Raw genomic sequence first — 15,778 nt, forward strand, 5'->3', positions numbered from 1 at the left:
AACAAACGTACTGTATTGTCGGTATATCTGAGATCAGTAACAACATGAAAGAGTCAGCTGACAGTGAAATAACTAAGTCTATAGCCCAGCAAAAACATGCAAGAGTGAAAATGCACCCCTGAGGAATGCCACCAATGAAGGTAAATGGGTGGGAGAAACTTGATCTGTGATGGACACAGGAATTAGCACCTGTATGTAAAACGTGGAATGGGTCGACCATCTTGTTGGGATGCTAGCACCTTGACAATTCTTCCGCAAAGCAATGTGGTTCACAGAATCAAAAGCAGATTTTAGATTGACTTATGCTACATATGATAGCCTAAGCGGCAGTATAACATCCAGCTAAATAAGTCTGAAAGGGATAAAGGGCCTTCAGACAGTTGCAGTTGAATTTGAATTGTAAATCTAATAATTGTATTTTCTTATTGAAGCACTGTTTTTGATGTGGTAGACCAAGTCCTGTCGTCAATCAAGGCATTTTTACACTAGCATGCCATGATGGGCTGTTAAACGCTCATACAGCAATCTCCCTCTGTTGTCACAATATGACTGTGTTTGAGAAGAAGACAACTATTCCATCACACATTGTGTCTGTGGCAGAGTATGTAGATAATTTGACATGTGAGTGTTCTGTGCAATCAGGTAGGATGCAAAGTTGCTTACGTAGCCTGCTGTGTCTGGAGTTTGATCATTTGAAGAATACTCTTTATATTCTTCTGTGTATGTTTTGATGTACATTTTGTTTAAGCTGAGATAAATTGCACATTCCACAGTCTGAGCACTCACTCATCTACACATTCACCACTAAGAGCAGGACACACTGTGTCTGTTACCCCATTTTACTCAACTCATATAGAGATCAGGTTGGTCACTAATATCTTCCTGCTCAGTATGCTCACGACTCCATCGAATGGGACATTAGGACCCTGGCTGTGTAAGCACACCTTTAATCGTGCTGCCTTGTACACCATTCTATCTAGCTTTTGTATGTTCACCTTCAGCTCTTTTCATTTTTGAACAAATCCAAATTGTATTGTGTGATATCATCTACTGTTGAATTACAATACAATACAATACAATACAATTTATTTTTGTTTAGCCCAAAATAACACAAGAAGTGCCGCAATGGGCTTTAACAGGCCCTGCCTTTTCACAGCACCCCAGCCTTGACTCCCTTAGAAGACAAGAAAAAACTCCCAAAGAAAAAAAACCCTTGTAGGGAAAAAATGGAAGAAACCTTGGGAAAGGCAGTTCCAAGAGAGACCCCTTTCCAGGTAGGCTGGGCACGCAGTGCGTGTCAAAAGGAAGGGGGTCAATACAATACAATACAATACAATACACAGAACAGAGCAAGTCCTCAATACAGTATAAAAATAAAAATTTGACAAGTACGGAGCAGAATTTAACAATAGATGATATCACATAATATGATTTGATTTCTGCTCTGTACTTGTAATATTTCTATTGCACTATTATATTGTATTGAGGATTACTTGTGTTCTGTTCTGTGTATTGTATTGTATTTATCCCCCTTTTTTGACACCCACTGCAATCCCCAACCTACCTGGAAAGGGGTCTCTCTTTGAACTGCCTTTCCCAAGGTTTCTTCCATTTTTTCCCTACAAGGGTTTTTTTGGCAGTTATTCCTAGTCAAGGCTGGGGGGCTGTCAAAATGCAGGCTGTTGAAGCCCATTGTGGCACTCCTTGTGTGATTTTTGAGCTGTATAAAAATAAATTATATTGTATTGTATTTGCATTCATTATGTTACATCCCAGTGCCCTGGGAACATTTTAGTCATTGCTTGCTGGAGTTTAGAAATGAGAGGGCCTACAACTACGCAAAGCCAAGCCATATCCGGCCTAATGGTGTTTTTAGTGGTAGTTTACTTTGAATGTGCATCAGTATGTAATGATTGTTGGGACTTACCAGTGCCACTGAACCTAACCTGGCATCTTCCAGCTTTGGTGTATCCTATTATGTAATGACAAACAAGTGAACCATGACTTGTACCAAATGGCTGCCTTGAGTAATTGGTGAACCTGGCCTGAACATTAATATATTTATTTGCATCAGCTTATGTCTGTACTTGCACTTTAACCTAAATGGTTTAGAAGAATAAGAAAATTCAAACAGTACATAGAGGCTGGCTAACATATAAATACTGACAAGACATCTAATGATTCCAGAGGTTAGTGATGAAAATGATAGATCTTTAACAACAGAATTTCCGACTAAACCTACAGTGAATTAGCAGCAAAAACTGATAACAAGCTGGTGGTGGCTGGTGTCTATAGGACCCCACCCATGGGCCACATAGGGCTGCTTTCTTACCATCCCAGGGCTCTGCCTGCTCCGCCCTGTGTACATATTTATCCTTGTTTAATGATTCTCAGGAATTCCAAAGGAGCAATCTGAGTAGACAACCAAGAGCTCCTGCGAGGTTTCTGTTCCAGACAGAGAAGAGTTCTGCCTCAATTAAAGATAAATTGCATTTAGGCAGCTGCTCTTCATGAAGTGTGAAATGCCACACTCTATTCCATGCCCCTTCGTGCCCTTCTTTGCCCCATGTCTTTGAGTCCTGGTCCTTAGTCACAATGCATATTTATTAATGTGAAGATGTCAGTGTTTTAGATTTGTACCAAGATGGAACGATCACCTGAGACGTATGGTGAAAGCTGGATTTTTGTCTGCCTGTATTTCATTTTTTGCGTTTTAGACATATAGAATAAGTGGATTTGGCAACTCTGTGTTAGGTTTGACAGTTTTGTCAGTCAGTCGAGGCAAACTGGATAGAATGACAATGCTTGATTGTGGTACAGCGCAGTAGTGCAGTGGTAGCCCTGCTGCCTCACAACAAGGAGGCCGGGATTTGTGTCCCAGGACCTCCCTGTGTGGAGTTTGCATGTTCTGTCTGTGTCTCTATTGGGTTCCCCCTGGAGCACAGATTTACTCCCACGGTCCGAAGACATGCAGGATGGGTTCATCGGCCTACATGTGTGTGTGTGTGTATGTGTGTGTGCCGCTGTGATGGACTGCTGTCCTGTCCAGGGATTTTTCTGCCTTGCACCGAATGCATGCTGGGATACACCACTGCTCCCTGTTCAGGATAAAGCAAATTTAGAAGGTGGATGGGTGGATAGTTTTTATATTTGCTGCTATGCCAGGAGATAATGCATGCATTAATTCATACAGTGGTATGCAGTTACTATATACTGTAAGTAAGCAATTCAGTACTAATGTGAAATTCTCATAATTAATGTATTTAAGATATAAAAATTTGGAGGTATATTAACATGTTTTGCTAGACCTTTTAGTTTCAGAACAAATGGTGGAAGCACAGCACATAAAAGCCAAATGAACACTGACATATTTTATACTGCATGCATGGAGGCACATTAAAAATGCAGGAAATTAAATTTTAGTGCAATTATTTTATATACTTCATCGAGGGAAGACCTACTGCTCCTCTTCTCTTCACTGTGGATGTGAATGAAATGTTACATGAGCTCTTTGACTCTAAAGTGATAAAAAACTACACAGTAACTTAAAAATTCAAAGCATTTAACACATAGTAGCTTTGTAAGTTTGTTGCAATTGGCATTTCTTGAGGTCTTGGAAGAAGTCCGTAGTGTGAGTCTTGTGAATGATTTTAAAGACCTATTGTTTCAGTCCAAAGAACCACAGAGAACTGAAGACAGTTTATGAAGAATTTGAAAAACTGACCCTCTTCTGGATGGTATGCTGGATACTTTCATCATGCAGTGTCTGGAAAGTTAAAACCCTGCTATTTGTGCCACAGTTTTTCAGGACATTGATGTAAGAGGAGGGAGAAACAGTCTAAGCTGAGACTACAAATGGAAACTTCATGAAGAGTATGCAAGAAACACGTTTGTGCCAAGTTTGACAACATGCTTGGAGTTAATAAAGACCAAAGTGCACAAGCTGTAATCTCATCATTTTCAATATTCAACCATGACGGGTGGCCTACAGGCAGGAGAGAACGTGAACTTGCACATTGATCTCCTTCATAGCAAAAGTACAAGTAAACTGAAAAACTACAATTTCCAAAAAATACATAGCAACAAGTCAGGCTGAACACCTTCAAGAGTGTTGCCAACCTCAAGGGGTAGAATGCTGAAACTAAATGTCGACAGAAATTTCCTGGAGTGCGTTCTTCAATTTAATTGGCTAGATGGGGGCAAAGACTGTGTGCCACGTATTTCAAGGCTCCTGTTTCTTTACAGTACGTCACTAAATACCGGCCATCGCTTTCATCAAATTGCATTAAAGGGTTTGGCATATTGTTAATGACTCAGTCTCTAAATTGTCATTTTTGAGCCGCCAGAAGAAATAAAAGAAAGTGATATTGAGAGTGCTGCTGGATGTTCCACAAGTGTTAGTGAGAGAGGAGTCCCCATTATGCCAGTGTGTTTTGTTTCCTACATTACAGTTGTGCTTCTAGGAAGGCCTAAGAGGAGATTTATGGATGTGATGAGAGGTGACATGCAGGTGATGGGTGTGACAGAGCAAGATGCAAAGAACAAGAAGATATGGAAAAGATGATCCGCTGTGGCAACCCTTAATGGGAGCAGCAAAAGAAGAAGAAGAAGAGGAAGAGTTTCCTATGTTACGGTTGTGCTTCTGTACCAAGTGAGCTCATTTGAACAGATCTTGCAAAAGGCAGATTTGTTCACCAGATCTCAGCTCTGAGTTGTTTTGCCCTTCAAACTTCCACCATATTTACCTCCTCCATCTTTGCTATATCTAAAAATATCCTTAATGTAACTGTAAATGAAGTGATGTTCATAATATGTGCAGGGATTGAATTTCATGTGTGACAGAGAGGGGATATTCCTCACGATGTAACAACAAATGGGACGATTTTACTGTCTTTTGGGGGATTTTGGTGCAGGGATTATAACAAATGACAATTTATTTTAATACTGTATGTGCATATAGAAATTTATTCTGTGACATTTTCTCTACAGTAACTGAAAAACAAATATTGCTTAAAGTTAATACTAAAATGAAGAAAATCAGACATTTTCAGACATGGACATACTGAATACCAAGATGATTCAGAATATTTTTTATGCACATACACTCCTTTCAAACCCGGTAGGCAAGAAAATCACTTTATCGGGTTTGTGACATTTGGTGTTGTGAGATTCATGTTTAATGGAGAAAGCATTAGCTGGTGCTTATGAAGGGCAATGTTTATTGGACAAGTCAAATTAATTCAACTTTGGAATATCATAAACACCTGATTCTTTAATTTTCCAAATCATTTTCTACTTTGTCTCAATTTTAAGACTACCTTTGTGAAATCAAACTTGTAAATTGCTAGGTTATTATTATTATTTCAGATTTCCTGAAAAACATCCCTTGTTCTAATGTTGTCAGGCTACCTCACGGTAACCAGACGTTGCTGTTATTTACGCCTGTGTATTAGTGCCGAGTTAGTCATTGATTTGGACTGTAATGGCAGTAAGCTCTCCTAACTGGAGATGCCATCACATTCACTCCCATACCAGTCAAATCTTCTAATATGTGTCACATGTGCTTTCAATACTAGTAAACATTACTTTGATGTCAAAAACATGACAGAAATGTATTGTTAGCAGATTCATTTTCAGCATGTTGTTTTAGCTCCTCTAACCATGGCTCTCTGCAACTCTGTGCTTCGCTTCCGTTGACATGTTGTACCACTGGACAGATTTCTTCGTTCCTCAATACATTGTGAATTGAACCACATACATGTCTGGCCAACTTGGGCACTTTCAAACATTACGTAAATGCATTTTATTTTGAAATGAACATACGGTGCAGCTCATTTTGCAGCTGTTGAAAATGGAGATGTACGAGGGTGACATCCCTAATGAGTTGGAGCCTATCACTTTCCCAGTCTGGCTTGGATAGACACAAGCTGGACCCCAGTGACCCTGAACTGGATAATACAGTTAGGAAATGGAAGGAGGGAGAGATGGGCAATTGTAACAATGGGAGGATGGCCCATTGTCCAATACAAAGCCTTTATTTCTTTATTAGGGTAAAACAATTTTAATGGAGAGTTGACTGTACACATCATTGCACTCTCAAACCTTGACAAATTATGTTTGTGTATGTGTGTGTGTGCCTATATATATACAGTGCATCCGGAAAGTATTCACAGCACATCACTTTTTCCACATTTTGTTATGTTACAGCCTTATTCCAAAATGGATGAAATTCATTTTTTTCCTCAGAATTCTACACACAACACCCCATAATGCCAACGTGAAAAAAGTTTACTTGAGGTTTTTGCAAATTTATTAAAAATAAAAAAACTGAGAAATCACATGTACATAAGTATTCACAGCCTTTGCTCAATACTTTGTCGATGCACCTTTGGCAGCAATTACAGCCTCAAGTGTTTTTGAATATGATGCCACAAGCTCGGTACACCTATCCTTGGCCAGTTTCGCCCGTTCCTCTTTGCAGCACCTCTCAAGCTCCATCAGGTTGGATGGGAAGCGTCAGTGCACAGCCATTTTAAGATCTCTCCAGAGGCTCTGGCTGGGCCACTCAAGGACATTCACAGAGTTGTCCTGAAGCCACTCCTTTGATATCTTGGCTGTGTGCTTAGGGTCGTTGTCCTGCTGAAAGATGAAATGTCACCCCAGTCTGAGGTGAAGAGCGCTCTGGAGCAGGTTTTCATCCAGGATACCTCTGTACATTGCTGCAGTCATCTTTCCCTTTATCCTGACTAGTCTGCCAGTTCCTGCTACTGAAAAACATCCCCATAGCATGATGCTGCCACCACCATGCTTCACTGTAGGGATGGTATTGGCTGGTGATGAGCGGTGCCTGGTTTCCTCCAAACGTGACGCCTGGAATTCACACCAAAGAGTTCAATCTTTGCCTCATCAGGCCAGAGAATTTTCTTTCTCATGGTCTGAGAGTCCTTCAGGTGCCTTTTGACAAACTCCAGGCTGACTGCCATGTGCCTTTTACTAAGGAGTGGCTTCTCTGCCATACAGGCCTGATTGGTGGATTGCTGCAGAGATGGTTGTCCTTCTGGAAAGTTCTCCTCTCTCCACAGAGGACCTCTGGAGCTCTGACAGAGTGACCATCGGGTTCTTGGTCAACTCCCTGACTAAGGCTGTTCTCCCCCGATTGCTCAGTTTAGATGGCCGGCCAGCTCTAGGAAGAGTCCTGGTGGTTTCAAACTTCTTCTACTTGCAGATGGAGGAGGCCACTGTGCTCATTGGGACCTTCAAAGGAGCAGAAATTTTTCTGTAACCTTCCCCAGATTTGTGCCTCAAGACAATTCCTTTGACTTCATGCTTGGTTTGTGCTCTGACATGAACTGTCAACTGTGGGACCTTATATAGACAGGTGTGTGCCTTTCCAAATCATGTCCAATCAACTGAATTTACCACAGGTGGACTCCAATTAAGCTTCAGAAACATCTCAAGGATGATCAGGGGAAACAGGATGCACCTGGGCTCAATTTTGAGCTTCATGGCAAAGGCTGTGAATACTTATATACTGTACATGTGCTTTCTCAATTTTTTTATTTTAATAAATTTGCAAAAACCTCAAGTAAACTTTTTCATGTTGTCATTATGGGGTGTTGTGTGTAGAATTCTGAGAGAAAAAAAATTTAATCCATTTTGGAATAAGGCTGTAACATAACAAAATGTGGAAAAAGTGATGCGCTGTGAATCCTTCCCGGGTGCACTGTATATATAAATATACATGGCGCGTGCGGAACCCAACAGGACTGCACAACACTCCAACTCCCATGAAGCCATGCGGGAGTCCGAGGCACCCACTTAAACCCAGGGAGGCTGCCATCTAGCATCCAGGGGGAGATACTTTTACCTCCTCTTTGTTCGATCAGCTGCAGGCTTGCTGCTCCTGCTGTGCCACGTGATCTGCATCTCGTGTCGTGCTTCAGATTTTTAAAAGTCTGTACAGCAGCTGTCTTTGTCATCTACTCTTTGTCTTTTTTTTCCAGCCCCATCTCGCGGGACGTGAATTCTTGATATTTTTTAGTTTATAATTTAAAAACAGAATAAGAGTCTGAAAGTCTTAAAACATCACATTAAAGTTTGATAAATTCTGAAAAGAATGATACCAAACATATATATGTAGGTTTTAAAATAAGTCTGATTTAAAGCGTGACAAAAACCATGACATAAAAAGTCAAATAAAATCGCTGCACAAAATCAGCTTAAGATTTTATATATATAGAGTAGATTATTATATGTATATATATATATATATATATATATACAGGTATATATATATATATATATATATACAGGTATATATATATATATATATATATATATATATATATATATATATATATATATATATATGTAAATAAAATAAAATAAAAATGTTTTAAAAACAAGAACAACCAAAAACTAAATCCAGTACAAGCAGGAGCACTCAAGGAGACATTCATTGTATATTGACAGCATACAAAATTATATACCATATACTTATTTTCTTATATGCCTGAAGAAGCGCCCTAAGTTGCCATGAAAGCTTGCATATTGTAATCTTTCTAGTTAGACTTGCTTTTCTCAATGATGTGCAGATTTTTATTAATTCTGTGTTGCTCATTATTATTATTAACAGCAACGGCGCACTGCACACTGAATACACTTGACATGAGCATTCCTAGATTTCATCTTCTTTCTCGTACATTTAGCATTCGTTTGTTCAGAGGTTGATGTGCTTGCTGCTTCCTGAGCATCTCTTCTTTTCTCCACCCTAGCAGCCCGCTTCTTCTCTTCTTTCGTTGCCATCTTTTCACGTTAAAAAAGTCAGTTTTTGTGTTGGAATTACTTAGTACATTTTCCTTAATTTTTCACTGTAGCTGGCACTTAAGTCTTCAATCTGCCTCAAGAATAATTTAAGATATGAAGAGGTAGGGGAAGTGATGGCGAAGGTGGTAGAAATGAGAATGGCGCCCGTACACATACGCTGCATGGCCACTCTGCAGCCGAGAGTTGATTCTACAATAAAATAAAATAAAAAGAGGAATAAAAATCATCACCCCGAAAGCGGACAGTAGATGTCACGTGGTATATGTATACCACATTTCAAGTCAATAGTCCAAACGGGTTGTGAGCTACAGGTGATTTAAAATCCTGGACAGACAAACGGACAGCCACTATAGCGTATTATATAAGAAGAAAGATTATTTTGGTCTTTAATATCACTAGTAGCAGATTATGGCACTCTCATTCCTGATTCTTCCCCCACCTCCATGCTACAATCCCTAGTACTGTAAATCTTAGGCCAATTGGGTCAGTCATTCATTCACTCAAGTGATGTTTGCTAAAGGATGCACACCAAGGGCCATTAACATAAAAGCCTCCTGCATGGGGTCTGGCAATGGGCAAAAGGTCAGAGGTAACATTGTCTCGTTTTATCAGGAGCCCAAAGGCCCACATAATGTTCATTGTGTGCAAATTGTTAGGGAGGAGACTTCATGGTGCTCCATGCCACCCATCTAGATTTACAGTACATTCAAGGATGTCACAAGTGCAGACACAATTCCCAAGGAGGAACTTCACAGCCGGGAGGAGTAACACATCCACATGTGGGCCTGCAGTGGGTATGCCAGACCTGCAGCATGTTATAGGTAGGTCAGAGTAATTGACCGGCCTTGGACTCAGGAGGCACGTATAACACATGGGATATACCTGGGTTAAATATCCTATTAATGTACTGGAATTCATTATTTGATGCTTGAAAGGACAGCCTACAAATTTCATAGGTTGTTAGAATTCACATTTAACTCATTTAACCAGAGTCATAAGGGAGGCCCAGGGACATAAATTGGCGACACTGATGTCCAAACAGTTCACAGTTTGTTGCCTTTTTATAACCTGTTCATATGCTTTAGCATTTTTCTCGGTTGCCAAAAGCCGCGTAATAATTTACTCCTTGGCTCGGAAATAGAGTAACCCTTTTAGCCTGTCTGATCTCCATACTTTCTTTCAAATGCAAAACAAACAAACTTGCTGGTAAAAACTGTGATGCTATCACCCTGGCACGCACGTGATGTTAAGCGAGTAGTGAATTCCTGGGGTACCCTGTATGAGTGTGAAGGGAGAAGGAGAAGGAGATTTATTAATAGCCCAGTGGCTGAAAAGCAAGATTTGAAAGTACAACAGGTTGCAGCATCCAAAAAAAAAAACACGGGGGAGAGTTTCTTGAATTTAGTGCCATGCTGTTTACTAGTCAGGTAATGCCAGTATTATGCCAGCATTGACTATAGAATGTAGTTTTTAATTCAAGGTGGCAACACTGTCGGGCTTAGAAAATCAAAAACACCTTTGATTGTGATATACATTATTTACCCTTCCAATTTTGCTTTTACTGGATATGTTAGGTTGGTTTGGAGAATGTCAACAACAGACACGCACAGCAGCAACATAAACATGTCATTTTGAAGCCAATGTTTTAATACGTTGCTGGGTTTTAGCTCAAGTTTTCCTCCCAGTGGCCAAACAAACAAACTGAAACATTTCATCTTTGAATGTGCATTTCAAGCATCTAAACAAGCTGCTGTAATCAGTTAATTGTGTTCTGGTCATACAGCAACTTCCATGTAGCTTACAATAGCTGAGAAGAATGAATTGAATCAAAGCACATCACTGATATGTCTTCATATCTAGATAGATATAGGGTGGTCCAGATCTAATTATGCAATTTTCATTACGCTATAACTTATTAAGTTTATTACATAGAAAATCACCCTCGAGAAGTGTGCGAACTGACGACATGAAGAATCGTCTTCGCGCCGAACTGGAATCGTCCCCGCATAAATGAAAGTCATCTAGACGATCTGGACCGGCATAATTAGATCTGGACCACCCTGTAGATAGATAGATAGATAGATAGATAGATAGATAGATAGATAGATAGATAGATAGATAGATAGATACTTTATTAATCCCAAGGGGAAATTCACATAATACAGCAGCAGTATACTGAAATACTGATATAAAATAATATTAAATTAAAGAGTGATAAAAATGCAGGTAAAACAGACAATAACTTTGTATAATGTTAACGTATACCCCAGGTGGAATTGAAGAGTCACATAATGTGAGGGAGGAATGATCTCCTCAGTCTGTCAGTGGAGCAGGACAGTGTCAGCAGTCTGTCGCTGAAGCTGCTCCTCTGTCTGGAGATGATCCTGTTCAGTGGATGCAGTGGATTCTCCATGATTGACAGGAGCCTGCTCAGTGCCCGTCGCTCTGCCACAGATATCAGACTGTCCAGCTCCGTGCCTACAACAGAGCCTGCCTTCCTCACCAGTTTGTCCAGGCATGAGGTGACTTTCTTCTTTATGCTGCCTCCCCAGCACACCATCACGTGTGTTTTTCTGGACTAGAACAGAAGTCAGGAATGAGTGCCCACCACTTTAAACAGCTGATTTGGGTTGTTTTCTCCACTCCAGTCTCCTTTTAATGTTCCAGTGTGCACTAAATGATTGCCACCCTTTTTTCTGCTTTTTCCAGTCTTAGCCCAGTTCTCTACTGTAGCTGTTAAACATTTGTGAAAAAATGTAACTAAATTATATTTTCAAGACAATATTTCGTAAGGTATTTCCCAAAAGCTAGGAAATGAGCTCATTTTTTAACTCTTTGAATGAATATTTTACATTCCAACATTTAATTAAAGTAAAAAACAAATATTCCTATCCAAGACATTCATGCTGAAATAATATCTGTAGACATGCAGTGCTGAATAAGGATGAACATGCCCGACCAAATCATTCATAAAATGTGACGTAATTTTGTCATTTTTGTTTTCATGTTCAATCAAATTCATACTACTTAATATACATTTTGGATCAAGGTTAAAAGTTACAGTTGGTAAAAGGTTCAATTTATGTTCTAATCTTATTAATATACTGTAAATTATTTCAAAATCTGTATAAATCATCAGAGTTCAATTACTGAAATGTAGGACAGGTATCGTTAGGTTCTGTTTACGTTAAGCATTTTCAAACTTCTGTTTTCCTGTCTCTTTAAACACCTCCGTGTCTTAAATGTGTACTCATGGTGCAATTTATAAAGTTTGGAATTGCGTCTACTGCTGAACATGTGGCAGCGATCTGAGCCTGCACTATAAATGAAGAGCGCCGTACAAAAATAAACTGCATTGAACTGAGTATCAAATAAAGCTTAGGTCAACATCACACAACTTTTCCAGTGGTTTTCAGTCATAGTCTTCATTTCCGTAGTCTTAGGAAGTCGTAGGCAGTCAGCGGTGCACTCCTGTGAAGCCGGTCGTCTAATGTGAGGTATCTGGTGATTAGTCTGAGTCTCACTGCACTAAATTCAAACTGTCGTAGAGGCGGGTTCTATGTGAGCAGGAGAGCTGACAACCAATGAATGCCCATCTGTAAATGCAACACATAGAATGTAGCAATGAGGAATAAGGAACACACGTTTTGAACCTCACAGTCAGAAGAGAAGGACATCTGCTTGATGTCTTGTGTTTTATGCACTTCAAAATGATGGAAAAAATAAAAAAGTGCCGAGACTGCGGCTGAACTCACTGCAGCTTTTAACCCTTCGTACTGTGCCGGCTTTGTCAGGCAGAATGGGGGCTGTGGACATTACAAAGAAAACAGAAGGATGTCTGTCTGATGTCTCATGTTTTACATACCATAACAGAACAGAAAATAAAATGAAAGGGCCGAGACTACGGCTGGGTTCACTGCAGTTGTTAGCCCTTTGTACTGCACCAGCTCCGTCAGGCAGCACGCTATTGGCTGTAAGGAAAAGGGGCAAGCATAACTGTGCTAGAAAATCAGTGCTCGGACAGCAAATGTGACACAGCCAGTAGTTTCCATTCATTTAATTTGACATGGTTAGCAATTCTGACAAACCGAACATCAAACAATCACGTAATGTGACACTTAGGGAAATAAGTAATGAATTATTAAATAGCCCTCTCAATATCTGGCAGTGTGTTGCTGTCCCATTCAAGAGTGGTTCCTGCAGTGTGCTCCTTTCTTCCAGGGCATGCCCTGGCCCTTGCAGAATAAATGAATGGATGGCTTGATTAAGCCATATTAATTAGTTTTGGCAAATAAACAAAAACATAATTGTGATTTTAATTATTCGGTTAATTTAGTAAAAAAAAAAAATTGTAATAATTTTTGTTAATGTTCCAGATTATTATATATTAATAACAAAATAATTAATTGAAATCCTTGTCATAGGGAGACACTGTGGCCCTAAATTTGTGTGTCTGTGCCCTACAATGGATGGACAGCCCATTCTCTTTACTTTCCTATCTTGTGTCTGATGCTTCCAGCTTAGGTTCTGGCCCGTTGCAAACCTCAATTCAATTTTTTAAGTCAGAAAACAGAGTAGCGTTTTTGCAATAGAATGTTGTGAGGGTCCTGGCCTTTTGCCTACTGTGGCTAAGTGAGACTTCATCTCTACACACCCCCGAGATTTGGCTTTGAAAACGGATGGCCAGATTATTGTGCAGGGCAAAAAAATGAACCTCCACCAAGTATACCCAGCATTCCCAGTGAAGCGTGTGTATGGCATGAGGAGGGCTGCTGAGCTATAAGGTCTAAAGTGCTTCAGTCAACAGGGAGCTGAGGCCATATCCCTGTGTAGCTGTAGTGAAATGTGAACAAAGGTAAAGGTCACAGGAGAACGTGAGATATTTATAGATATCTTTATTATCCTTTTTATGCCACGGACGTGCATTTCTTAACCTCCGCGTGAAGGTTCGCCTTTGTAGCAGAAAAATGTGCGTATTCACTACAGTCCAGTTTTCCGAGGGTTCACTGCAGAGCACGTTCCAAACAAAACAAGCTGATCCATAAACACGTCTCAGAGGAACCAACAGTTAGGTCTAAAGCCGTCATTTTGGAAGAAATATCGAATTGTTTTTGATAATAAACAAACAAAAAAAGGCCCAGCCCAAATAGCTGGCAAGATTTCAGTTAAACGAGTTTCCACATTTCTGTGAGCTAAATACTAAAAGTGATTGTACAAAGCAGAGGTTGCTTGTTGCTTAAGTTTTCGGCCACTGCCGGCGTTCGGAGCTGCTTTTACGAGCAGCGCCTTTTTGACCTTTGCACACACACACCTCTGGGATTAGCCACCCGAGAGGCTGGCTGGCTGCTAAATTGGTGCTTTATACACTCCAACTTTCTGTCTGTGCTTAAAAGATCCATGCGATGGGTTTGGTGGGGGGGCAGGGGGCCACACAGTCAAAAGGCAGTAAGTTCTTTTTGGGTGGCTGGCTTTACCTTCAGGTTTGCCACCTCATTCACGGTCATCTTCTTTTCTTTTTCAGAGAACTCCGTGGCTGCCAAAACAGGGGGCTGCTTCCCTGGCAAAGCCTGGGTACGGCTGGAGAATGGTACCCAGAAGCTTGTGAAGGACCTGCTTCCGGGAGATCGGATTTTAGCTGCTGCCGAGGGATGGCAGCCAGTTTACAGCGAGTTCCTCACCTTCATGGACCGGGACCCTTCAGCCAAGAAAGTGTTCTACACTATAAAAACTCAGGATGAGCCACCGAGGAGCCTCACCCTAACAGCAGCTCATTTACTCTTTGTGGCCAGCAATTGCTCTGACTCAAACCCTGTCCACTTCCAGACAATGTTTGCCAGTGAGGTGCGGCCGGGGCTGTGTGCCCTGGTATCATCAGATGGGCTGAATCTGCATCCTGCTCGAATTGCATCAGTGGCCACCCAGGAGGACAGCGGGGTCTATGCACCACTCACACGCCATGGGACACTGGTTGTGAACGATGTGCTGGCCTCCTGTTATGCAGCCTTAGACAAGCACAGCTGGGCACACTGGGCACTGGGGCCCCTGCGGCTTTTTTATAGCCTAACTGGACTTCCTCGCGTGCAGCAGGAGGGGCTGCACTGGTACCCCCAGCTCCTTCACAAGCTCGGGGTGCTGCTTTTGAATCCCGAGCACTATCATCCCTGGGGGATGGCCGAGACTGAGAGATGAAGCATTTGGCAGCCTTACCCCTTATCCTTTAAAGTCCCATGGGAATGACCTGCCAATTTATTTATTTACACTAAATCCAGCGAGGATGCTTGCAGTTGCAGTCCCAGCCACACTGGGCTGTCCTCTCGGGAAGGCAGGGTCAACTCCAGCAGTAGGGGGCACAGGACTAGAGATCCGTCAGCTGGACATGTGGAGGGTCGTTTTGCTGATTTAAAGACTCCTTAGGGTGTTTAGAGGTACCAAGAAAGAGACTTCTATCTCCATGTACATTTGTGCCTAGAACGCAGGCCTCCATTACTCTGAACCATGCCATCATGGGGCAAGTGGCGTCAGCATATTTGTATTGACACACTCACAGCACCTGCACACTTCCATATACATTTCTGTTTTCACAAAAGTTTTGAAGATGCACTTTCTCTGCAGGACTTCATGTTTTGTCTGTTTGGCCTTCAAGATAGTCCCTTCAACAGAAATGTACCTCTAAGTACACATATATATATATATATATATATATATATATATATATATATATATATATATATATATATATATATATATATATAATTACTTTTTTGCCAAACAGTTCCCATATTGTCCTTGTTAGTTTTCTGAAGGGCAGGTCTAGAGATGTTCTGCGTATATATCTTCTAGCTCTCAAACTGCCTAGAAGTATTAAGACCAGCTGGTGTCCAGGCCCCCTTTCACAAGGCAGTCCCAGGCTGAGCAACCAGAAAGGTTTGGCTGCCCATTCCCATCTGGAGGG

General features: G+C 40.9%; 1 protein-coding gene across 1 annotated transcript in view; it reads left to right on the top strand.

Annotated features, from left to right (window-relative positions):
- The window catches only part of ihha (Indian hedgehog signaling molecule a), a 67,757-nt gene extending 52,240 nt beyond the window's left edge, over window positions 1-15,517 (top strand). The window contains exon 3 of the mRNA XM_039756511.1: window positions 14,348-15,517. Coding sequence (XP_039612445.1) covers window positions 14,348-15,015 — 668 coding nt within the window. The 3' untranslated portion in view covers window positions 15,016-15,517. The remainder of the gene's footprint in view (window positions 1-14,347) is intronic.
- Window positions 15,518-15,778: the final 261 nt, after the last annotated feature.

Source organism: Polypterus senegalus, chromosome 6, assembly GCF_016835505.1.
Source record: "Polypterus senegalus isolate Bchr_013 chromosome 6, ASM1683550v1, whole genome shotgun sequence".
Classification (NCBI taxonomy): domain Eukaryota; kingdom Metazoa; phylum Chordata; class Cladistia; order Polypteriformes; family Polypteridae; genus Polypterus; species Polypterus senegalus.